Below are 24,376 nucleotides of genomic sequence, written 5' to 3'. Positions count from 1 at the left end.
AATGTGTAGCTTGGATATTATACAATTTGCAAACATACAAAATTTGTGGAAAAAGAGATTTTCTCAACTCTGACTTTGAACCAGTTCTGCAGAATGACCCGTAAATGCATATAAAATGAAATAAAACACGTAAATATATAGTGTTTATTTCAGTATCAGTTAAAAGGAGAAAATTTCTCCGTTGTTCTAGTTGTGATTGTCACGTCTGATAGTATGTGATGATATCATGGCGCTGAGGGCAAAGGTTAAGGCCACGACCTGATTACACCGAACCCTCCATAGATCCGCACTATTCTGCACTCGGAACTGCTTTTACCCCACATGACATTTCACCTGAAGAGATTTCACAGAGATCCACCAATCAGGACCATCCTGTGTGGTTAATAATTATTAATCTGTGCGTTTGGCCACATAAAAGCATCTTTCACACACTCTGGAGTCACTCAGATCCTCTCGTCACCATGTCGTTCACTGGGAAATATCAGCTGGAGAGTCAGGAGGGATTCGTGGAGTTCATGAAGGCCATCGGTGAGTCTGGTCGCAATGTAACTGATCACATGCTTGTTTAGATCCATCAGTGTGTTTCACCTCTGAACGCTTCTTCAGGTCTTCCTGATGATCTGATTGAGAAAGGCAAAGACATCAAGAGCGTCTCTGAGATCGAGCAGAACGGAGATCACTTCAAAGTGACCGTGACGACCGGAGCCAAAGTTCTGACCAACGCCTTCACCATCGGACAGGAGGCCGACATCGAGACGCTGACCGGAGAGAAAGTCAAGGTGACGGACAGATGATGTCACAGAAGCAAGAGCGTTTTATTGCGCCGATATTAACGATGATCATGTGGTTTGTGCTCTAGGCTGTCGTGAGCAAAGAGGGAAACAAGCTGAAGGTCGTCCTGAACAAAATCACGTCGGTCACGGAGCTCGTGGACGGGAACACGCTGGTCAATGTGAGTGAGAAGATGGTTTAGATCGCAGCGATGCGCTCAGATTTCAGTGTGTGACGTGTGTGATGTGTTTCAGACGCTGACTCTGGGAAACCTCGTCTACAAGAGGACCAGCAAACGCGTGGCGTGAACACAGACGGAGAGAAAAGACAAAAATGATGTGTTTTTTTAAATAAAGTGTTCTCAAAATCACATCCGTGCACTGATTTCCTTCACTTGATTTGTGTTGTTCAGACTCTTGAGTAAGGAAGAAGATCTGAAATGAACTCAAAACTGTGCTCAAATCTGAAAACTCAAACATTTTCTTCAAATGAGTCTTTTTTACAAGAAACATTGAGACAAAGTCCGTCATTTAATAAAGTTATTTAAACATTTAATTAGTGAGCAGTGAAAAAGCGACATTTGAGTCGCGCAAGAACAATGAAAGCCGAACCACGAACATCCTCATTTAAACCTTTAATTACAAAAACACTTTACACTCAAAAACAAAGAACAGTCTAAAAAACCCATGTGACCTTGATACAGTCACATGATTTAGAAAATGATAAATCTCTAAATGTACAGATTCGGTTTGTCTAATAAACCTGCACTCTTAGAGGAAAAGCTTCTGTACTGATCATTAAAGGGATCGTTTTATGGATTACTTACAAAATGTAGTAAATGTAGTTACAGATTCAAAGTTTCATGACAAAAAAAAAAATTGTAATAAAATCCATCACCTTACACATTTAAGATAACGTAATCGGATTACTTTTAGATTACTTTTAGATTACCTCGTTCATCACATTGTTGATATTTGAGTTTAATGAAAAACTATCAACTAATTAAATCATAAAAAAAAAATAATAAAAAAAACAAACACTTGCTAAAAATATTTTATCTGCATGTCATGTGACCATTAACTGACATAATAATAATAATAATATATTCATGGTTCTATTATTATCATTATTTATGACATTTTATTGTTTTATTACCTAACTTATTAACTTGAAATCTCAGGGGGTGCGTCAGGTACATATATTGCATGTAAATATGAAATGAATGAATGAATGACATGAATTTGTACATTTTAATGTGTTTGAAACACAAAAGCCTTCCAAAGACAATCATAATTAATGTGTTCGTCAGGAGCTGATTGCATACACACAAAAATAACAAAAAAAAAAAAACAAATTTACAGAGTTAAATACCGTTTTCCATTGAAACAGTAATATACCATAAAACAATGCATTCTGGGTAATATTTGTCATTTAAAAAAAAGAGGCCTAAAGGATACTTTCTCGAAAATGACATATTACCCAGAATGCATTGTAATATAGAAGTAACATACGGTAAACACGAATATATTTGTAATTTTCAAGAAAGTAGTTTATAGGTTACTTTCTCGAAAATGACAGTATTACCCAGAATGCATTGTTTTTACAGTATATTACTGTTCCGATGGAAAACGGCATTTTACTCTGTAAATTTGTTTAGTTTTTTTACAGTTATTTTTAGAGTGTGTGCGATGTTGAGTGAATGATTTCTGTAAATCCAGTGATCAAATGCTGTGTGTGCGAATCCACAAACCTTCTGAACGGATACAAGCTTAAGATAAAAAAGAAGTAGTAGTAGGAAAAATCAATGATCAATCAATGATAATTTACTGCCATTGTAAGAATAGCATGTAATCATGTGATCAATAGAATAATAACTGTAGTCTATGAGTATTTTAAAATGTAAAGTAATCAAAATACAAGTAGTTCATTTCTGGAATCTGATTATGTAATCCAGATTACATGAAAACAATTACAAGCACTGGATTTAGGTTTAATTAATTAATTTGGTTTTAATTCAGTTTTTTTTATGCAGTTTGTAAACATACTTTATCACTAGAAAAAAAAAAAAACATGAAATAACTCATTAAACATGAAAGTATTTCTCCTTATATAAATCTTTTGTGTTTAAAGGGTTCTTCAAACTGAGCTCCACACAGAAGCTTCTTCTAACAGTGTTTAATATTATCGTTTAGAATAAAAGCTGCATGAACGTAAAACGCGAGTCTACGGTTGACCTGAGCGTGTCTGTCACAGTGGATCGCGAGCGTGAGGTCACTTCCTGCGGAACAGGCCCTTGATGCTCTCGGCGACCGGTTCTGCCATCATCTTCATGGGCTGGTTCTGCAGCGCCGCCTCGCGCATCGAGTGATACACGTACTCGTTCTGCTTGAACATGCGCAGCTCCATCTCCGTCTGCACACGCATGGCCTGATGGGAGCAGAGCAGCGCTGTCAGACACTGCAGTAAAACCGTGACTGCTCTTTCTGAATGCATCAGATTTAAACGATTTACTCGTGTCCTTCTAATACGAGGATATCAAGGAGTTCGTAACTTCAATAAACACTTTAGTGTGTGTGTTAGCAGCAGCTTTACCTCCAGGTCTTTGGTGATGGGATGTGTCGGGCCGTGGGTGATCATCAGGATGGCGTAAGCCTTGCAGATCATGCCGTGACCGACCTCTATGAGCCCCGCCTGCCAGTGCGTCACGCCGGCCCTCATCGTAGCCATTCCCAGCTGAGCGTTGTTGGGATGGTACAGTTTTCTGTTCAAACATATAAAGACGCCTCATTATTCTCTAGATTGAATGTTGATTATTTTCCTCATATTCTCCATTGTTCAGCTCCTCTCTTCCCAGTCTGTCAGTAACGCTCTGTTTAGTTCCTGTCTCTATGAAGCCCCGCCTTCTGAAAAGCACAATGTGCTCTGATTGGTCGGCTGGAGCAGTGTGTTGTGATTGGTGTTTGGGAAATGTCCCGCCCCTTACCATAACCGCCAGTTTCAACACACTACTAACTAACTCAACCAGGCCCCGCCCCTTTATTCTAAGCATTAATTATTTAAATGAGGAACATTGTGAAGAAAACTCAAGACTACAATGGAGATGTTTCAGGAGTTCAGAATCACTGAACTGGAACTCTGCAGAGCGTTTTCATGCTCAAACATCAACATTAAAGAAAGAATATAGCTGCAAGCAGCAATTAAGGGGCCAATTCATGGCCGGGAGCTTCAGACTGACTGCACCAATGAGCAATTAAAGGCATATTAAGATGATTTTAGGCAAAATGACTGAAAAATCATAAACACACAGTCACTAGTAAAGATTTAATGGTTTATCATTTTCGACCAATAGGGGGTGCAGTGACCAAATTGATGGTGTGTGGTCAGAGTGAGGTGACAATGACACGTGCAAAGTTTGGTGTCAATATGCCAGAGCATTTAAGACATACAGCCTTTAGAGTCGTTTTGGTATCATGCCATCAAATTTGTTGCTGTGTATACGAAAATGATTTCATCTATCGGCACGAAATCCATAACTTTTTGTCGGCACAGTCTGAAGATGATATGATTCGATTTTGGTGAAAATCAGATGAACGGTCTAGGAGGAGTTAAAAAAAAAAGGTTTTAAAAGATAATCAAAATGGCGGACAGGAAGTTTGGCCAAATATGGCAAAATTGGTATCTATGTTCTCGGCATGACCCAAATAATCTATACAATAGGCTAATTTCTTCAAAAGTTATTTTTGTAAGTTTCATTAACTTCTGCCCAGGAACTTTTTGAGTACTGTCAGGTCATGGTGCCGAAGACCCATACTGAGTTTCGTAACGATACGCCAATGCGTTAGTAAAATACAGCATTTTACTACAAAATTCAAAATTGTTGAAGCTCAAAATGGCTGATATGGGAAAATTGGATATCATTCAACTCAGCATGACGGCCTGAATCTAATGAACTATTTATAAGTTATAAGCAAAAATAGCAATTTTTCATGTCTCTGGACCAGTAGGTGGCACTGCGTCGAAACGCAGCATGTAACCTCAGGTTAGCTTGTGATGACGTGGACCAAGTTTGGTCTGAATACGATAAAGTGTTGAGGAGAAACAGCCTTACGTCTATTTTAGCAAGCGCTACGTAAAATTCAAATGCACGTTTTTCAAAAACGGTTTGAGAAATCGACTTGAATTCCATGGTCTGAAGATGATCTGGTTCAATTTTCATGAAAATCGGAGAAACAGCCTAGCAGGAGTTAGAAAAAGTAGGTTTTTCGGAAAATTCAAAATGCCAGAAAATTGTCATGACGGAAAATGGCGTCAATCGAATCGTCACAGAATCAAAGTTTTTTGCTTCTAGGCATTACTGTTCAAAAAATTATTTGCATAAACATGAGTGCAACTTTGGACAGCTGGTGGCGCTAGAGGGATTGAGTTAGAGACTCCAAAATTGGTGTGGGTAATGATGGGACTGTCCTCTATCTGTGTGCCAAATTACACACCTGTCTACCACACGGTTCTATGAGCAGAAGAAAAAGAAGAACGCCAGCGGATACAGTAGGTGCCTACACACCTTCGGTAACGAAGATGAAACAAAAGCATCCTTTAATTTTGCCTGACTGCATGTCACATGATCACACACACTTACAGGTATCCCTCCACCATCTTGCGCGCGTATGTAGACGCCTCCTCGAAGAACTGCAGGTAGGACAGCACCTCGCTGAGCGTGCACCACATGCGCAGCTGATAGATGTGCGTGTCGGCCAGGACGTTCTCCTGCTTCTCCACACACTCGCGGCAGATCTTCACCACCTGCACACACACATTCACACTCGCGTCACGTCACACTCGCGCGGCTGCATGAGGCTCGTCCGCACGAACGCTCGTCTTTACCTCGTTGTAGTTGGCTTCTATCCGGGCCTTCTCCATCTTCTCCAGCATTGTCCGGCTGTACTCTGTGATCTCTTTCACCTTCTCTTCTGGCACCTTCAGAGCAGAACATGAAATATAATTGAGCTACAGGAACACACAAATAAACTGAGTGAAAAACACAGTTGAACTAAACAGAATTTAACAATATGATTCATTGAAGTGAAATGAAGTGAATCACTGAACTGATTCTCTGACGCAGGAGTATTGTTTGGTTTTATGGTTGTGTGTGCAATACAACCTTCTGAACGCAACACAAACTAATCAACTTTAAAACACATACAAGTCGTTTACATCAGAGGTTTTCAATCTTTAAGATCATCATTGTGTGAAGGAGCCCCGTCCTAACATTTAAAGGCATCTAGTTTCTTGTATACTGAGAAAAATGGCAACCTAAAATGACAACCTAAACTGGCTGAATGAAGTCAAAAATATGATTTAATATTGCTAAATCAACCTAAATACATTAATTATACAAACAAAACTAGTTTCTGTGCAGAAATAGCTCTTTATGGTAACAATGGCAGGTTACCATGTTTTACAGTGTGTAGAGACTACATTTACACTGTAAAAAATATATTTCTAAAATATTATTTGGAAAATATTTAGTTACATTATTACATTTTTCTACTAACTACAGTACTGCACAATTAGATGCATTATTTAGTTATTTATTTTTATTTTAATCTAATCTTTTTTTTGGTCTAATTTATATTTAATTATTTATAAATTAATTTATTTTAATCTTATTTTTATTTATTTTAATCATTTAGTTATTTTTTAAATATATTTTAAACAACTTTTTATAAATTTTTGGTTTAATTTTTATTTAATTATTTACAAATTAATTTTAACCTTATTTTTATTATTGATTTTTTATCATTTAGTTATTTTTTAAATACAATGTAATCTACTTTTTATTTATTTTTGGTTTAATTACAAATAAATTTTTTAAATCTTATTTTATTGTTCATTTTTTATCATTTAGTTATTTTTTAAAATATATTTTAATCTACTTTTTATTCATTTTTAGTTTAATTTTTGTTTAATTATTTATAAATTAATTTATTTTAATCTTATTTTTGTTATTGACTTTTTTTTTTATTTAGTTATTTTTAAATATATTTTAATCTACTTTTCATTTATTTTTGGCTTAATTATTTATAAATTAATTTATTTTAATCTTATTTTTATTATTGATTTTTTTATCATTTAGCTATTTTTTAAATATATTTTAATCTACTTTTTATTTATTTTTGGTTTAATTTTTGTTTAATTATTTACAAATTAATTTATTTTAATCTTATTTTTTGATTATTGATTTTTTTATCATTTAGTTATTTTTTAAATATATTTTAATCTACTTTTCATTTATTTTTGGCTTAATTATTTATAAATTAATTTATTTTAATCTTATTTTTATTATTGATTTTTTTTATCATTTAGTTATGTTTTAAATATATTTTAATCTACTTTTTATTTATTTTTGGTTTAATTTTTGTTTAATTATTTACAAATTAATTTATTTTATTCTTATTTTTTTGATTATTGATTTTTTTTATCATTTAGTTATTTTTTAAATATATTTTAATCTACTTTTTATTTATTTTTGGTTTAATTTTTGTTTATTTATAAATTAATTTATTTTAATCTTATTTTTGGTATTGATTTTTGTTCATTATTGATGTTTTCTCTAAACTTTTCCACAGACCACTGAGCACGCCCTGCGGACCTTGATCTAGATGATCAAATGACCTCCTAATAATCATCCTCTGTGTTCTGAGGGTCAGTAATACGAGCTCCAGACTGGAATTCTGCTCCTTATCTGTGGCACTCTCTCACTGAAGCACTGCTATATATAACGGCTCTAATCTGTCCAGAGCCGCAGGACTGCAGATAGTGCTGACAACACGCCGTGCCTCGTGTCTTCTCGTATCTGCGTCTCTGAATCAGTCATTCATTCACAGGTTTAGAACTAAATGTTGACGGAACGATCATTTTTGGGTGAAAAAATGCAGTACTGTGTTTTTTTTTTACCACATTTGTGACACGGATGTGTATGGAAGCTTATTTCCACCACACATTAAAAACATATATGCAAAAGTAATTGTGACTTTTATCTAAAAAATTCAGACTTTCTGCTCAGAATTTTAAACTCAGAATCTGCCTTCAGTTAAACTGCTAACAGTGATTGTAAATTAATTGCCTAAATTATTACATTATTTGCTAACTGCATTCTTTAAATTGTGATGTTGACATGCATTCTCTGTAAAGCTGCTTTGAAATGATATGTATCGTGAAAAGCGCTATACAAATAAATGTGAATTGAATTGAATCTGACCTGACTGCATGAACACACAAAACTCCCAATCGTGAGGAAAAAAGTCTGAATTGTGAAATAAAAAGTCGCAATTACCCTTTTTATAGGTTTATTCTGTTGTGGAAACGAGCTTCCATAGATGTGTTATTCTAGGCCAATGCACATTTTAAACAAACCGCCCCAATATTGCGAGTAACTTCACCTTCTCTCCGTCCACCACTGCTCCGGCCATCTTCAGGTCATCTTTGGTTTTGTTGGTGCAGTGCTCGCAGGTGCAGTCGAAGAAATACTGCTGCTTCAGCATACGCCTGCGATCTTCAGACAGGTTGAGATAGTCCACATACGACACGGTCACTTCTTCTCCGGGACTGATCTTACCCAGCGCTCGCAGCTCGATTCTGTGACACAGACAGGCTCAGTGGGCTAAACTAGTCTACACACCTCAGCAGAACCACTTCCTGCGGTCAACAGGCCCTCCAGATCAAGCAAGTAAGCACTCTTCACTAACTAGGCAGAAACGCAGGAGGTTTTGTATATAGACCCAGATAATGATCATATACAACATCTTAACTTGATCTGACAGACGGAAACACAACGTCACACACAGACAAGCCTGACAAATGTTCAGAAAGTCGTAAACATATATTTGCATATGAAAAGGGTAATTAGTTGTGGCAGCTGTCAGTGCTGGAAGAATCTGTTATTAGGTGTGAAAGAGGTTAGAAGTGACAACAAATGGACCAACCACCCATCAGCACTCGCCGTTACAGTCAAACTCGTCACCGTTCATTCTGTCATCATTTCTTCACTCTCGTGTCGTTCCTAACCTGTATGAGTTTCTTTCTTCGGTGAAACACGATGAAACAACATGAGTATTGGCAAATGATAACAGAATTTACATTATCAAGCCTTATCCTTTTAATGGTTTTTAATCCATCCCATCTCTGTATGGAAAGTTTTTATAAATATCAGTATTTGATTTGGAGTTTAATCCAGATTCTACCCAGCTAACATACACTCTAAAAAAGGGTTAAAAACAACCCGAGTTGGGCTGAAAATAGACAAACCCAGCGAATGGGTTAAATGTTTCAACTATTGTTTAAAAATTACTATATGTCTGGCTTAAAATGAACCTAAAATATGTTGGAAATTAAAAATCAGTCACATAATTACTAGAGGAAACAATAATATTCAAAAGGTGAACATTTATTAATAAGTAATTCGATAAATGTTTCACTGGGCTAAAACATCCCAAATTGCTGGGTTAAAACAGCCCTTTCACTGGGCTAAAACATCCCAATTGCTGGGTTAAGAACAACCCTTTCACTGGGCTAAAACATCCCAATTGCTGGGTTGAAAACAACCCTTTCACTGGGCTAAAACATCCCAATTGCTGGGTTAAGAACAACCCTTTCACTGGGCTAAAACATCCCAATTGCTGGGTTAAAAACATTCCTTTCACTGGGCTAAAACATCCCAATTGCTGGGTTAAAACAGCCCTTTCACTGGGCTAAAACATCCCAATTGCTGGGTTAAGAACAACCCTTTCACTGGGCTAAAACATCCCAATTGCTGGGTTAAAAACAACCCTTTCACTGGGCTAAAACATCCCAATTGCTGGGTTAAGAACAACCCTTTCACTGGGCTAAAACATCCCAATTGCTGGGTTAAGAACAACCCTTTCACTGGGCTAAAACATCCCAATTGCTGGGTTAAGAACAACCCTTTCACTGGGCTAAAACATCCCAATTGCTGGGTTAAGAACAACCCTTTCACTGGGCTAAAACATCCCAATTGCTGGGTTAAGAACAACCCTTTCACTGGGCTAAAACATCCCAATTGCTGGGTTAAGAACAACCCTTTCACTGGGCTAAAACATCCCAATTGCTGGGTTAAGAACAGCCCTTTCACTGGGCTAAAACATCCCAATTGCTGGGTTAAGAACAACCCTTTCACTGGGCTAAAACATCCCAATGCTGGGTTAAAAACAACCCTTTCACTGGGCTAAAACATCCCAATTGCTGGGTTAAGAACAACCCTTTCACTGGGCTAAAACATCCCAATTGCTGGGTTAAGAACAACCCTTTCACTGGGCTAAAACATCCCAATTGCTGGGTTAAGAACAACCCTTTCACTGGGCTAAAACAACCCAAGCGCTGGTTTTGTCCATTTTAAACCCAGCATTTTTTAGTGTACAACACTCTCAGAACGTTTTGTCAAGGTTCTCTCAAAGTTATGAACAAACGTTCTCACAGTAACATTAATATAATGTTCATTCAACGTTATCTCAAAGCATTAGCACAAACATATTATTTATACATCATTCATGAAATGTTTTGTCCAGAAACGTTTTAGGTGGATGTTCGTGTAACATTTTTAAATGTAAATACTTGTTTCAGAGAACATTCGAAAGTAAAGTTCCCATAATGTTTGAAGAATAGACTGTTCGCTTAAGGAACAAGGAATAACTTTAAAACATTTCAAAACATCCCGTTTTTTTTTAATGTTCAGAAATAATATTTCCATATCCCATATCAAAACGTTCTCAGAATATATTTTGTTAGCTGGGAAGGTGTTCCAGGTAAACTCGTGAGTGTGACGCTGTGTTCGGCTGTGTTTGGGTAGTTGATTATTTGGGCTGATGGATGTGATGGCAGAAAGCTGAGAGAGGAAGATCTGATGAACAGAGGTAGAGCTGAACGGACCCACCTCTTCTGAGAGTGATACATAGTATCGACAGCCGACTGACTGAAACACAAATCAAGAAGCCTCGTTGTTGTTCTGACATTAAAAAGATGCAAAACTACAACCTGAAAGTTGGTTACACACATCATGTCCTGAGGCCGAGGTGTGCGAGAGGAACGGTAGTGTACTTCAAATCAAAGTCACACACAGCTTTATTTAGACATTCTCTGAGCTCGTTTCCAATCGAATCTTGTTCACCCACTGACTCTTATCTGAACATCATGAGTGTTGACACGAATTTCACGAACATTATGACAAAAATGCATGAACACACCAAACATCAATTATCTCTGTACAGCACATACAGTACAGCATTTCACGGAAACCGTGAATCACATGAGCGCCGGGCGGGTTATTCCAGCTCGGCCGACCCTTCCCAACTCTTTCAGTTCAAACTCTCACTTCCTCCAGCCATCTTCTCTCTGATTCCTCACCCACCCATGTTACTTTCACCTGGCTGCTCTCACGCTCTCCACAGAGGATGTGAAGATGAACTTACTTGCCGTTGTTGAGAATGACGGTGCAGTTGGGCCAGCAGTCGTGGTTGACCAGACACAAGTTGGGAAACAAGCCGACGGCAACAGCATGCAGACCTCTCTGATCGCTCACCACGAACCCGTTGCAGTTGATCTGGCACACATGAACGAAGAGTTACAGCATGTCATGTGCACACCACCGCTCAAATGTTTGGAATAAACACGATTTTTTTAATGCTATTGAAAGAAGATATTATGTTCACCAAAGCTGATCAAAAATACTGTAAAAAATGTGAAAAAGAATTCCAGTGTAAATCATCTGTTTTCTATGTGAATAAACAGTAAAGTGTAATTTATATCCAGTGATCAAAGCTGAATTTTCAGCATCATTACTCCAGTCTTCAGTGTCACATGATCCTTCAGAAATCATTCTGATATGATGATTTGATGCTCAAGAAACATTTATGATTTTTGAAAACAGTTCATATTTTTTATGGAAACTGTGATACACAGCTATTCAAAAGTTTAGGATGAGCAAGATTTAAAAAAAAAACAAAAAAAAAAAAAACATGAAATTAATACTTTTATTCATCAAGGATGCATTAAACTGATCAAAAGATTTTATTTCAAATAAATGCTGTACTTTTGAACTTTATATTCATCAAAGAATCCTGAAAAATAAAAATATGACTGTTTTCAACATTGATAATAATCATAAATGTTTCTTGAGCAGCAAATCATCATATCAGAATGATTTCTGAAGGATCATGTGACACTGAAGACTGGAGTAATGATGCTGAAAATTCAGATTTGATCACAGGAATAAATTACACTTTACTATATATTCACATAGAAAACAGCTGTTTTAAATTGTAATAATATTTTGTGATTTTTACTGTATTTTTGATCAAATAAATTCAGCTTTGATCACAGGAATAAATTACACTTTACTATATATTCACATAGAAAACAGCTGATTTACACTGGAATAATTTTTCCCATTTTTTACAGTATTTTTGATCAGCTTTGGTGAACATAAGAAACAATAACATTAAAAAAATCGTAATTATTCCAAGCGTTTGAGCAGTAGTGCACTTCTGAACACCTGACCTAATGATCAGAAGGTCACGTACCACTCCGAGGATGTGCGAGACGCTGTCCACCGTGTGCGGTTTGCTGGAACGAGGCCAGAAGTCTAGGAAATTGTGTATGTCGACTTTGAAGTCCTTCAGGTCATCGCCGGTGATGTCATAGATGTGGTCCTCCAGCTCGTCCAGGGTGGTCAGCTGCATGTCCGACACCACACTGCCCTCCTTATCCAAACGCCACAAGATGCGGGCGGCGAGACTAAAACACACAATCAGATTTTTCCATCGTTTCTGTCAGATTATGAGTGAACGCTGCGTGAAGGTGAGATGACTGTACTGTGAAGGGAGGGACATAAAATACATCTGAAAACACCAGCATTAATGTGCATTTAGACGATCATCTGACATGCATCATAACTCGACCTCGGTGGAGTGTTTAGGCTCCTACCGGACGTTTTCATTGGGCACTTTGCCGTAGCTCTTGATCGCAGCACACTCTTGCTTGTGTTCTTCCCAGGCGGCGCGCTGACACGTCCTGTCGCAGTACTGCGCAAACCTGCACTGCCCGCATCGCTGCAGCTTCTCCTGACGCCGGAAACAGCCGTGACAGACCCTGGCGGCGTAACTGGACCAGAAACAACACATACAGGTCACTCTCTCTCAGAGCGTTTGATCAACAGTGAGTTGATTTACAGAGTTACAAACACATTCTCCAGGCAAAGCACATGTTTTAGGAACAAACTTAAACATGTATGGCCATGACACAGTGTTCCTGACCCACTTACCTTATTCTTTCATGCTGAATCATCTTATGCAATCCTATTTTTACACGTTCAAAACTGATTCTTCATGGTGAGCAAATAAGATTCTTCACTTCTGAACCTAAATTGCTCGACTCTAATCTTGATTTTACAGTGTTTTTAGCTCTGGAACCGCCACACGAACCATCTCAAGGTTAAATATAGACTATCAACAGCATATGACTCGACTGAACTGACCTCACACTTTAGATTCAGATGTTATTCGAAGCTCATCACTGATACATATTCTTATTTGAAAAGGTTCTACATGGAACTTTGATTGGCTTCATATCGGGGTTCAGATCATGTGATCATTTTATAGATATAGCTTTAATTAATTCTTTTTGTTTGAACATTATTATGATTCAATTCTATGAATTAAGCAGCTCGTAAACATCATTTGTCACTAGAAAAAATTGAAATAACCTGTTAAACGTGAAAGTAACGTGTTCTGTGAAATTGAGTTCTGCACAGAATATTTCTAAGAGTGCATTATTATAGTTTTTAGTAATATTTTGAATCACACTGAACACAATCTGCTGTACACTAAAAAATAACTAAAAAACATTTACACAGTAAAATACTGTTTTCCACTGAAACAGTAATATACCATAAAAACAATGCATTCTGGGTAGTATTTGTTGTTTTAAGTAAAGAGGCCTGTAGGCTACTTTCTCGAAAATTACAAATATTACCCAAAATGCATTGCAATATAAGTAATATACTGTAAAAACAATGCATTCTGGGTAATATTTGTTATTTTCGAGAAAATAGCCTATAGGTAACTTTCTTGAAAATAAGAAATAATATTACCCAGGATGCATTGTAATACAATCAATGGAAAATATATGTAAATTTGTTTTGTTTTTTAGTTATTTTTTAGTGATTTACTTTGAAAATTTTCACTCAGAAAACGCTAGTAAATTTCACAAATAATTACAAAGAAACGGCAAATTTTGAAGTAGAAAAAGTGTTTTATTGTAAACATGACGATTTTTACAGTTATGTTTATATTTTCAGTTTTCATTTGAATTTTAGTTAGAGTTGTCATTTTTAATAGTTTTTGTTCTTTTTAAATATGTCTATACTTTATTCATTTTTGCTTCAGTTTTAGTTTGTTATTTTAGTACATCAAAGCTAAACTAAATGAAAATGAGAAATGTTGCTTTGTCAACTAGCAAGTTTTTATTTCATTTTATTTCAGTTAAACACACAATACAGTGATCAAACGCTAGTGTAACTTTACTCTTCAGAAATCATGTTTGTCTTGTTTTCCAGCACAAACATCTAAACATCCTTAAATCAAGATTCATTTACTGGAGAAGAGAAATGACTGAAGATATTAAGACTGAAAAATGAAGAGAGTTTGTGCTTAAAACAAGAACAAATATCTGCCAATGGAGTCAGAAAAATGTTTTCAAATGAATTAGGTTTATTTTTCTGACTCCATTTGTTCTGGTTTAGTGTCCATCACTGATCTAATGACCTGTTTGTTCCTCCTCCTTCACTTCCTGTAGAAATCATCATGTTTGACTGTACTTCGATCAGACTCTTACCTGTCAAACACCACAGATGCGAAAGGGGCTTCAGCGAACAGAACGTCTCCGGCCCAAGCCTCTTTGGTGGCCCGCAGGCCCCGGCCTTTCCCTGGAGAGTCAAACACTTCCACAAACTCCATGTCTTCTTCTCGGACCGCAGTGAGCTTCAGACTGACAGCTGGGATTCACTGGCACTTTCTAAAATAGCTGACGGCTCCAGCTGTACCATGTTGGGGTTCAGTAGGGGGGTGTCGAGGTGAGGCGTGAGGCTGTGGACGGGACGGTCCGGGTCCGGAGGTCCAGAGGACTGTGGAGAGAGCAGAAACAGGCACACGCAGCAATTACTGCGTTAGAGATTTAATGCTCTTTCAGATAGCAAACATTTGCACACATTTCAAACGCCTGTATTTCCCTCGCCGTAAGAGCCTCAGTTTGGGATATTTTTGTCCCTCAGTTGGAGCCGCCAGTCAAGAGGGGAGAAAAGACAGCTGGACACCCGCCGGACCGCTTCCAGCACCTTCCTTCCCCCGCCGGCACCTTCTGGCTGCTTCCAACACTAACCACAAGTCCATTCAAGAGTCCAACGAAACATGCAGTCGCTACTGTGACTGACCCGCTGGTCAAGAGTGTGACGCATCTGCTCAACACGGCCCACATGATCGACTGACATGCTGTTCTTCTGAACTTTATATTCACCAAAGAATCCTGAGAAATAAAATTCATCAGTTTCCACAGAAATATAAACTGTTTTCAACATTGATAATAATCATGAATGTTTCTTGAGCAGAAAATCATCATATAAGAATGATTTCTGAAGGATCATGTGACACTGAAGACTGGAGTAATGATGCTGAAAATTCAGGAATAAATTACACTTTACTATATATTCACATAGAAAACAGCTGATTTACATTGTAAAAATATTTCACATTTTTACTGTATTTTTGATCAAATAAACGCAGACCTGATGAGCAGAAGAGACTCTTTCAAAAAATTTCTGTATTGTTTTTAGAAACATCTGCAAACTTAATGCAAAAAGTCCAACTTTCTACTGATGTTTTGTTTGCTTACAGTGTGCATTACTTTTAATAAAGTGTATTTTGTTTAATTCCTGATATTCATCCGTCAGGAAGAGCAGCAGTGACCGTATTTTGTGTCCTCCTGACCGTCTCGTGAGAACACATGCTCGGACGATTAGTGCCGGACATCAGACGTACGACACACACACTGCTCTGGACAGCTGATATTATTCCTATATCATAATTATATAGTTCTGCTTGAAAGAGAGTCTCTTTTCTGTCCTGTTCCGCATTTACACTTCCACTCTGCTGTTATTCTGCTTCACTCTCGTTGGTTCCTGTATAATTCATTACTTGTTTTTCTCATTTGTAAGAGTTTTAGATGTTATTTACACTAAAAAATTAACATTAAGATTAATAAATGCTTTACACTGCAAAAAACGATCAGTGTTTCTGTCTTGTTTTCCAGCACAAACATCTAAATATTCTTAAATCAAGATTCATTTACTGGAGAAGAGAAATGACTGAAGATATTGAGACTGAAAAATGTGTTTGAGCTTAAAACAAGAACAAATATCTCGAGTCAGAAAAATAAACTGAATTCAAAGAGAAAACAAGATTATTTTTCTGACTCCCCTGACAGATTTCTAAGCATTTTTCATCAAATAAGACTTAATATCTTCAGTCATTTCTCTTCTCCAGTAAATGAATCCTGATTTAAGAGTGTTTAGATGTTTGTGCTGGAAAATAAGACAGAAAAAATGGAAAAAATGTGTCATATTCTGCACATTCATGCTCTCTTTGTGAAAGATCTCTTGTGTCCCTCTGTGTGAAATTGATTCGTTCCTCTCGGAGTCACTCGACATAAAGCGGCGCTCCGCTGAGCTGCTCCATCATCCCACCTCCAGCTCCTCGTCAGTGTCCCACAATGGAAGACGTGATCTCTGGAGAGTCCTGCGGGGATCTGGGAAGAGCGCTGTGCATCATCACGGGAGCCTCCAAAGGCTACGGCCGGACGCTGGCGTTCCAGCTGAGCTGCCTGCTGAAGCCCGGATCCGTCCTGCTGCTGGTGGCCCGGACCGCGGATCAGCTGAACGAGGTGAAGGAAGACATCGTGACCCTGTATGGTGGACAGAACAAACTGGACGTGCGCTGCGTGCAGGCGGATCTGGAGAAGACGGAGGGCGTGGAGAAAACGCTTCAGGCGGCTAAAGAGACGTCCTCGTCTGAAATGGAGCACCTGCTTCTGATCAACAACGCAGGTGTGCTGAAGCTCGCCTCATCACTGATAACACAAATATGTGTTTATAAAGTATATGATGTGTGACAGCGTCTCCTCTCTCTTTCCAGCCTCTCTGGGCGACGTGTCTCGCTTCGCTCAGACGTTCACGGACCCCGCGGAGGTCAACCGGTACCTGTCGCTCAACGTGAGCGCCGCTCTCAGTCTGACGGCTGGCGTTCTGCAGGCGTTTCCTCGTCGTCTCGGCCTGCGGCGCACGGTGGTCAACATCAGCTCTCTGTGCGCGCTGAAGCCCTTCCCGTCCTGGGTCCTGTACTGCACCGGGAAAGCCGCCCGGGACATGATGTTCCGAGTGTTGGCCGAGGAGGAGCCGGACGTCCGAGTGCTGAGTTACGCTCCGGGTGAGTGTCTGATGATGCAGAAATGACCTGTAGCGACATACAGAAACACTGCTACTGTTTGTTTGTGGCAGGATTTAAAAATCCTTAAAATAAATAAACTATTGAAAATAAAGACATTTAAAATAAAACATTCATAAACTTAAAATCAAAATAAATAATTAATTTAAAAAAAAAAACACTTACTAAAAATTAAATAATAAAATGTCAAAATAAAATAAACAATTAAAAATAAAAACATTTAAAATAAAAGCTACAAATTAAATCATAAACATAAAATCTAAATAAATAATTAAAATAAAAACAAAATAAAACAAAATAAAAAATTAAATCATAAAATTGTAAAATTATAATAAATATTTTTAAAATAAAAACAACAAAAATAAAATAATTGCTAGAAATTAAATCATAAAGAATATCAAATTTAAATAAATAAAAACAATTAAAATAAAACACTAAAAATTAAATCATAAAATTGTAAAATTATAATAATTTTAAAATAAAAACAACAAAAATAAAATTACTAGAAATTAAATCATAAAGAATATCAAATTTAAATAAATTAAAATAAAACACTAAAAATTAAATCATAAAAATGTAAAATTAATAAAACACTAAATAACAAATAAAATCATAAAATGCTCTAAAAAATAAAATACATAATTTTAAAATAGAAACAAAATAAAACCCTTTATTAAATTTTTAAATCATAAAATGTAAAAAATAAAATAAATAAACAATTTAAAATTAAAACATGAAAAATACAATTACTAAAAATAATAAATAAATCATAAAATTAATAAAACACTTAATAAAAAATTAAAAATAAATTAAAAATAAAATAAATAATTTTAAAATAAAAACAAAAAATAAAACCCTTACTACAAATTAAATCATAAAATGTAAAAAAAGAAAAGAGAAAGAATTAAAACAGAAAAGGAATTAAAACACATAAAACATACTACTAAATATTAAATCATAAAAATGTAAAATTAAAATAAAGAATTTAAAATTAAAACAAAAAATAAAACACTTACCAAAACTTAAATAATAAAGTGTCAAAATAAAATAGAATTTTTTTAAATTAAATACTAAAAAATCATAAAAATGTAAAAAATAAAACAATCAAAATTATCACCCACTAAAAATGTAATCATAAAAATGTAAAATTATAATCAATAAATATGTAAAATAAAACACTAAAAATTAAACCATAAAACAACTTAAAAAAAGTAAGTAAATGTAATTTTTTTTACATAAATGTAAAACAACTAATATTAAAATAAAAGCAAACAATCAAAATAACACTTACTAAAAAAGATGCAATATTTTATTTTTTACCTGCATGTCATGTGACCATTACCCGACATCAGAGAACAATTGTGAACATGCAAATGTGTTACTGAAATATTAACTTAAAATCTGGGGCCACTGTGACAAAGACACACTGATCAAATCAAAAGAAGTGTGTGAGGAAGACTCTCGAACATGTTTCTGATCTGGCGGTGCCGCAGGTCCTCTGGACACAGACATGCAGCTTCAGGCGCGGCGTTTCTCTGGAGACCTGACGCTGCGGCGCTCCTTCTGCTCCATGTGCTCCGAGGGTCAGCTGCTCTCCTGCCGCGAGTCCGGAGCCAAACTCATGAAGCTCCTGCTGGACGACGACTTCCCGTCCGGCGCTCATCTGGACTTCTACGAGCTTTAGCAGAGATTCAGAACCTCAGCTTGTGTACATACAGACTTCACTGCAAAACATGATGATCTTCATCTGCACAAACATCTCAACATTCACAATCAAGATTCATTTACTGGAGAAGAGAAACGACTGGAGATATTAAGACTGGAAAATGAGTTTGTGATTAAAACAAGAACAAATATCTGCCAAATGAGTCAGAAAAATAATCATGTTTTCTCTTTGAATTAAGACGATTTTTCTGACTCCATTGTGAGATATTTGTTCTTGTTTTAAGCACAAACTCACTTCATTTTGATCATTTTTCAGTATTTAAGAATGTTTAAATATTTGTACTAAAAAAGACAATAATGAAAATAATGTTACATCATGTTGTTGATAGATTTGTATTCTTTTTTATTCATTTTAAGTCTACATTAAATATCTGTAAATCTGTTTAGAAATATGCACATGTTTTTATAGCAATGTTCCTGTGTGGAGTTTAAAGCAGCTGAGGACCTCTAGCGGTGTTCGACGGAACATCAGTGGAAAACACGTGATTTAAAACAAAGATCTTCAGAGAATATTTAGATTTAGTTTTATGCACATGTTTGGACACCCCTCTGAGGCTGCATAATAATTAATAAATTAAGAAAAGATCATAATGATATGTTTCTGGAGAAAATTCGCTGGATAATGTGATGTTTTTCAGACTAAACTTGGCAGAATTGAGTTTATGAAGTAAATCAAATGTGAAAAACACAAGTCCAGCTGTGGAGATTTGAATACCTGCAGTCACTTGATGATTGGTTGCAACGCAAAACTGTCGTGACGTCACCATCGGCCGTTGAGACTGCGGTCACGCCCACTGAGTGAATGCCGCGAAAAACACTCAATACTGATTTGACAAGAAATCTGAGGTATATTTTTACAGACTGAAGAAAGCTACAGAAAAATGAATCGCTTCAATCCACAAAAACAATTGGACTTTTCATTGCAGTTATCATTTTGTGTCAATATGTTGAATTTTCAGGTAAATATTGTATTGCTAACTCATCAATTAAATATTTACCATCTTATATTAGGTGTTTTTAAATAAATACTGACAAAAACTACACAAGTTTTAGGACTGGATGATATATATAACATTGATATAAATGATCACTCGGATTTAGACCTACCTATATTGTGTAAATATAAAGCGTTCACGCAGATTTGCTTTGTGTGTTTCCCCGGCGTCGAAATCAGGCACGTATAAATGTCTGGAAACACGATTCCTGACTGCTTGTCGATATCCATGGATTACTGGATCTTTGGTCAGATGTAGCAGGAACATTATCGAGTTCAACCTTTAGTGTTTTAATCGTGTTTTACTCGCAGTTTCCTCTATTAAATCCAGTCAGCAGCTCTTCAGTCCGGCTGAGGCGCGTGTTCCCGCGGGATAGTGACGTCAGTGCATACCAATATTTGCGATTATTCCATTGGGTGCCCGAATTTTTGCACCTGTCTGTTTTTGTAATGAATCACATTGAGCTGTTTCTGTTGATTCAATAAATGTTATTTCAGAATTGAAATGTTACTGTTGCTGCTTCGAAAGCCAGAAGATTATAAACTGACATTATGATAATTATCAGGGGGCCCAAACTTTTGCATAAAACTGCATTTGTCCACTACATCATGCTATTTTCACTTTAATCCACTAGATGGCACCAAAACACACCACAAAACATGACAATAAAAATTAAATTATAAAAATTTAAAATGACAAAAAATAATTTAAAATTCAAATAAAACACTAACATTTAAATAAAAAATAAATAAATAAATAAAAATTAAAAAACAATAAAGCGCTAGAAATGAAATCATAAAAATATAAAATTACAATAAAAACTATTAAAATTAAACACTAAAAATTAAAACATAAAAATGTAAAATAACGATAAATTAATTAAAAATCAAAACTATTAAAATAAAACACTTAATAAAACATTTAATCATAAAATTGTAAAATTACAACAAATAATTTAAAAATAAAAAAACTAAAATAAAACAATTACTAAATTAAATCATCAATATAAAAAACAATTAAAATAAAACAGTTACTAAAAAATTAAATTAAAAATGTCAAATTAAAATAGATACTTAAAAAAATTAAAACACATAAAAATAAAAAAACACTAAAAATTCAATCATAAAAATATTCTTTAATTTTATAAATGACATGGTTAGATTCAAATGATCAATTTCATTTATTAACAATGAAACCATTTCAAATATGATGTTAATGAAATAAATATAATTTATTCTTAGTGTTAAGTCATATTAAATTATTATGGGAAGCGTTTATTGTGCAAGCAAGCAGAATAATATATTTTTATTAAATTTCTGTATTTTACTGATAGTGGCTTTTATTGAATAACACACACTACATTTTTTACTTGCCAAAATAAACAGAATATGACATAAATCAAACTGAATAGATCACAGAAACATCCGATTCTCCAAATATGATCATTTGACATTAACACTTACAGGCTTTTTTCATGGCACCTCTTCTTCCTGTCACATGACACACATAAGCTGTCTCTTTGATGGAGCCGGTTGCCACGGTAACAGCTGGCTGTTGATGTCATCAGTGAATTTGTGAATGGAGACCAAACCTGCGCTCGTATAATGAAGCTCTCGGTGAGAGATTTAATGAAATGAAAAATGTTTTAATGTTGAAACATACATGGCAATACTTTACCCTTTAGATGAACACAAACACTCAAAACAAGAGTAAAGATGTGTAGAAATGGTTAAATATATGCAAAGATGGCAAGACCAATAACAACTCAGTATGCAAATGAATGAGGAGATGAATATGCAAATATCGCTATTATTGAACGGAGAGATTTTCAAGTGTTAAATAGCTGAAATAAATCATCAATAATTCATATTCAATTCAAACAAACACTGGAATTAAGGGAGAACTGGAAAACAACACGGTTCATCGTTTGGATCACTCAGTGGATTTTACAGAGACTCGTTCTGCCAGTAGGTGGCGACACGTGACTGTCTCTACGAGCGACTCAGTTCGAATCAGTTCGATTTATTCACGAACGATGTGAACAGCTCTCTGAATATCTACGTCACTGGAATAATAAAGACAATATTTTGCGGAACAGATTATTTTGAACCCTTTATGAAGACTTGTGGTTGTGAATTCTGATGCTGTTTGAGGGAAAACGTGAATATAAAATAGCCAAATGTGAGAAAATATTTCACTTCCTTTCTGTGGCTCTCTCAGGCTGACGGGTGACGAAGTGCGCATGCGCGTAGTACAACCTATGAGCGGCCTGTGCCATATACTACGCACATGCGCAGTGCCGTCGGCGTTCCTGGGGGCGTGGCTGACGTGCGGCAGAGGGGCGGGGCGGAGGTGGGTGTGTGGCTCAGCTGATACACGCATCCGCTGACTATCATCATCATCATCATAATCATCATCCGAGACCCGCTCCTGTCAAGATAAACACCGCGCGCTGGTGTATGGACCCGCGGTGGACGCCACGGTGAATGAACGCGGCCGAGCTGACGCGCGTCGCTGTCCGCGGTGCTGAAACAGTGAGTACGAGCACGCGTTATACCCAGCAGCGTGAAGACCTCCATTCTCTCCCGCAGATAAAGCAGCGACACGCATTATGTAATGCTCTGAAGGAGGGAAGCAGGTTTCCATCTTCATGCGTCTTTGTTTGTGAGCAGCTCTGCCTCTGACTGTGGGCAGAAAATGGAGAGTGAATCAGAGCAGGACTGTGTTTTGATGTGCTCTCAGAAGCTGCTGTTCGAGCACATGAAAGCGATGCAATCTTTTGTGTTTAGACACACAGGTGGACTCGATACTGACAGCTCAGATGCGCGTGCATGCGCGTGCGTGAGAACTTGTAGTTGAGGGTTTGCGGGGAGGTTCGAGGCCTCACGGAGCCAGGAAAAGTTTGCTCGTGCATCCTGGTTCTCCTTACACACAAAGCCACACATAGTCACCTCGTGGCCCATAACAAGCCGAGGTGCCAAAGCAGATGTGTGTGTGTGTGTGTGTGTGTGTGTGTGTGTGAGAGAGAACAGATGAGGTAATGCCGGAGCACTGGAGTGCGAAGCCCCTGTTGGCCGGTCATGGTGCTGCAGCTCATTTAGGGTCTGTTATGGCATCAACATGGTGTTTTAATGATCATTACCTGTGTCTGGATCTTCACTGCATCAGTCTGTACGATCACTGTAGGGTTAGTTATTTGTGCTTTATAATAATGCGTTTGTTTATGGTTGGAGATCATGCAAAACACTGAAAGAAAACATTTGATTCAAACATAACTGTTTCTGATGATCTCCACTGTCTTTGGATTCATGAAAATATTCTTAAGAAATGTTTTAGATAAATTCAAAGTGCAATGCTTAAAACAGTTCCCAAATGTTTTCTTAAGAACATCTTATTTTTTCTTTCTCTTAGGAAGAAACTGAATGCTCTGGTGTTTATCTGACTGTATGATTGTTTTTTGACGACTCACTAATCAACAACAAAGAAACGTCTTTTTGTGTTGCCTGCAAATTACCTTAATAATAATGTTCAAGCGCACTATTTTCCTTTTGACTGGCTTGACGGGAGTCCGGCAATATTTTCTAATGTGGCATGTGTTTTAAATAGTTCATTTTGAAGAGATGGAGCATTCATTTGCGCTTGTAATATTTGAAACAACCCAATAAATTCATTAAACAACTTTCCTTTGGGGATTTAAGGGCGAGTTGGAGGCAGTGTTGCCAAGTCTGTGGTTTTTCCGCAGAATTAGCCAACTTTAACAACGTTGCTGTGGATTGTTTTTTATGTCTGTGGGTTGAAGCGACCCCAAATAACATGATATTTAGCTCCTGGAATGCGAATTTTACCAGGGGAACCCCGCCAAAAACACGGGTTTGACCTGCCGGAATTTTTTGGGTGCTGGTTTTAAGTAGCAATTGGCCGGGTTTTGTTGTGAAAACCTGGCAACCCTGACTGGAGGTTAACTTTCAGGTTGTTTACACTGATTTTTAAGAACATTCTTTACAGGAATTTAAATTCTTTGGAACAATCTTAAGAAAAAATATAAGAACATTTTTAAGAAATGTATTTGGGAGTACAAAATGTTCTTAACTTTATTCAGAGAACTTTATTCAGTTTTGAAAGAAATTTCTTCTGCTCATCAAGACCGTTTATTTGATCAAAAATACATAAAAAATTTTGAAATATTTTTACAATGTAAATCATCTGTTTTCTATGTGAATATATAGTAAAGTGTAATTTATTCCTGTGATCAAAGCTGAATTTTCAGCATCATTACTCCAGTCTTCAGTGTCACATGATCCTTCAGAAATCATTCTGATATGA

At 36.4% G+C, this 24,376-nt stretch overlaps 4 protein-coding genes and 1 long non-coding RNA gene across 6 annotated transcripts in view; 3 read left to right on the top strand and 2 right to left on the bottom strand.

The window, feature by feature from the left end:
- The first annotated feature begins 387 nt into the window (after positions 1-387).
- Positions 388-1,141, top strand: fabp1b.1 (fatty acid binding protein 1b, tandem duplicate 1). The gene is made up of 4 exons (XM_048209844.1): positions 388-528; positions 607-779; positions 860-952; positions 1,026-1,141. Exons 1-4 carry the CDS (start codon positions 462-464, stop codon positions 1,077-1,079), a joined length of 387 nt encoding a protein of 128 aa, XP_048065801.1. The 5' UTR covers positions 388-461; the 3' UTR covers positions 1,080-1,141.
- A 251-nt stretch (positions 1,142-1,392) lies between these two features.
- smyd1b (SET and MYND domain containing 1b) lies at positions 1,393-15,378 on the bottom strand. Of its 2 annotated transcripts, XM_048209841.1 has the most exons (10): positions 14,674-15,378; positions 12,766-12,942; positions 12,363-12,576; positions 11,253-11,383; positions 10,718-10,756; positions 8,211-8,406; positions 5,653-5,745; positions 5,408-5,571; positions 3,364-3,532; positions 1,393-3,198 (listed from the first exon to the last, which is right to left on the bottom strand). In XM_048209841.1, the coding sequence occupies exons 1-10, from the start codon at positions 14,793-14,795 to the stop codon at positions 3,043-3,045; spliced, it is 1,461 nt and encodes a 486-aa protein (XP_048065798.1). In that variant the 5' UTR covers positions 14,796-15,378; the 3' UTR covers positions 1,393-3,042. The 2 variants fall into 2 exon arrangements, with proteins under 2 accessions (XP_048065798.1, XP_048065799.1); XM_048209842.1 differs by lacking the exon at positions 10,718-10,756 and having other exon boundaries at positions 14,674-15,375.
- An 853-nt stretch (positions 15,379-16,231) lies between these two features.
- On the top strand, positions 16,232-19,766 carry sprb (sepiapterin reductase b). The gene is made up of 3 exons (XM_048209843.1): positions 16,232-16,936; positions 17,025-17,315; positions 18,827-19,766. The coding sequence occupies exons 1-3, from the start codon at positions 16,603-16,605 to the stop codon at positions 19,015-19,017; spliced, it is 816 nt and encodes a 271-aa protein (XP_048065800.1). The 5' UTR covers positions 16,232-16,602; the 3' UTR covers positions 19,018-19,766.
- On the bottom strand, positions 17,215-20,611 carry LOC125279806. Its single transcript, XR_007187453.1, has 4 exons — positions 20,166-20,611; positions 19,774-19,852; positions 18,654-19,011; positions 17,215-17,342 (listed from the first exon to the last, which is right to left on the bottom strand). It is a non-coding gene; the product is annotated as an uncharacterized LOC125279806 (long non-coding RNA).
- Positions 20,612-22,168: 1,557 nt separating this feature from the next.
- Positions 22,169-24,376, top strand: part of lzts3b (leucine zipper, putative tumor suppressor family member 3b) — an 8,782-nt gene continuing 6,574 nt past the window's right edge. Inside the window, exon 1 of the mRNA XM_048211359.1 lies at positions 22,169-22,587. The gene's annotated coding sequence lies outside the window, so the exon portion shown is untranslated. The remainder of the gene's footprint in view (positions 22,588-24,376) is intronic.

This window comes from Megalobrama amblycephala, linkage group LG12, assembly GCF_018812025.1.
Source record: "Megalobrama amblycephala isolate DHTTF-2021 linkage group LG12, ASM1881202v1, whole genome shotgun sequence".
Lineage (NCBI taxonomy): Eukaryota > Metazoa > Chordata > Actinopteri > Cypriniformes > Xenocyprididae > Megalobrama > Megalobrama amblycephala.
The sequence above is the reverse complement of the archived record's forward strand: the minus strand, read 5'-3'. Positions and strand labels throughout refer to the sequence as shown.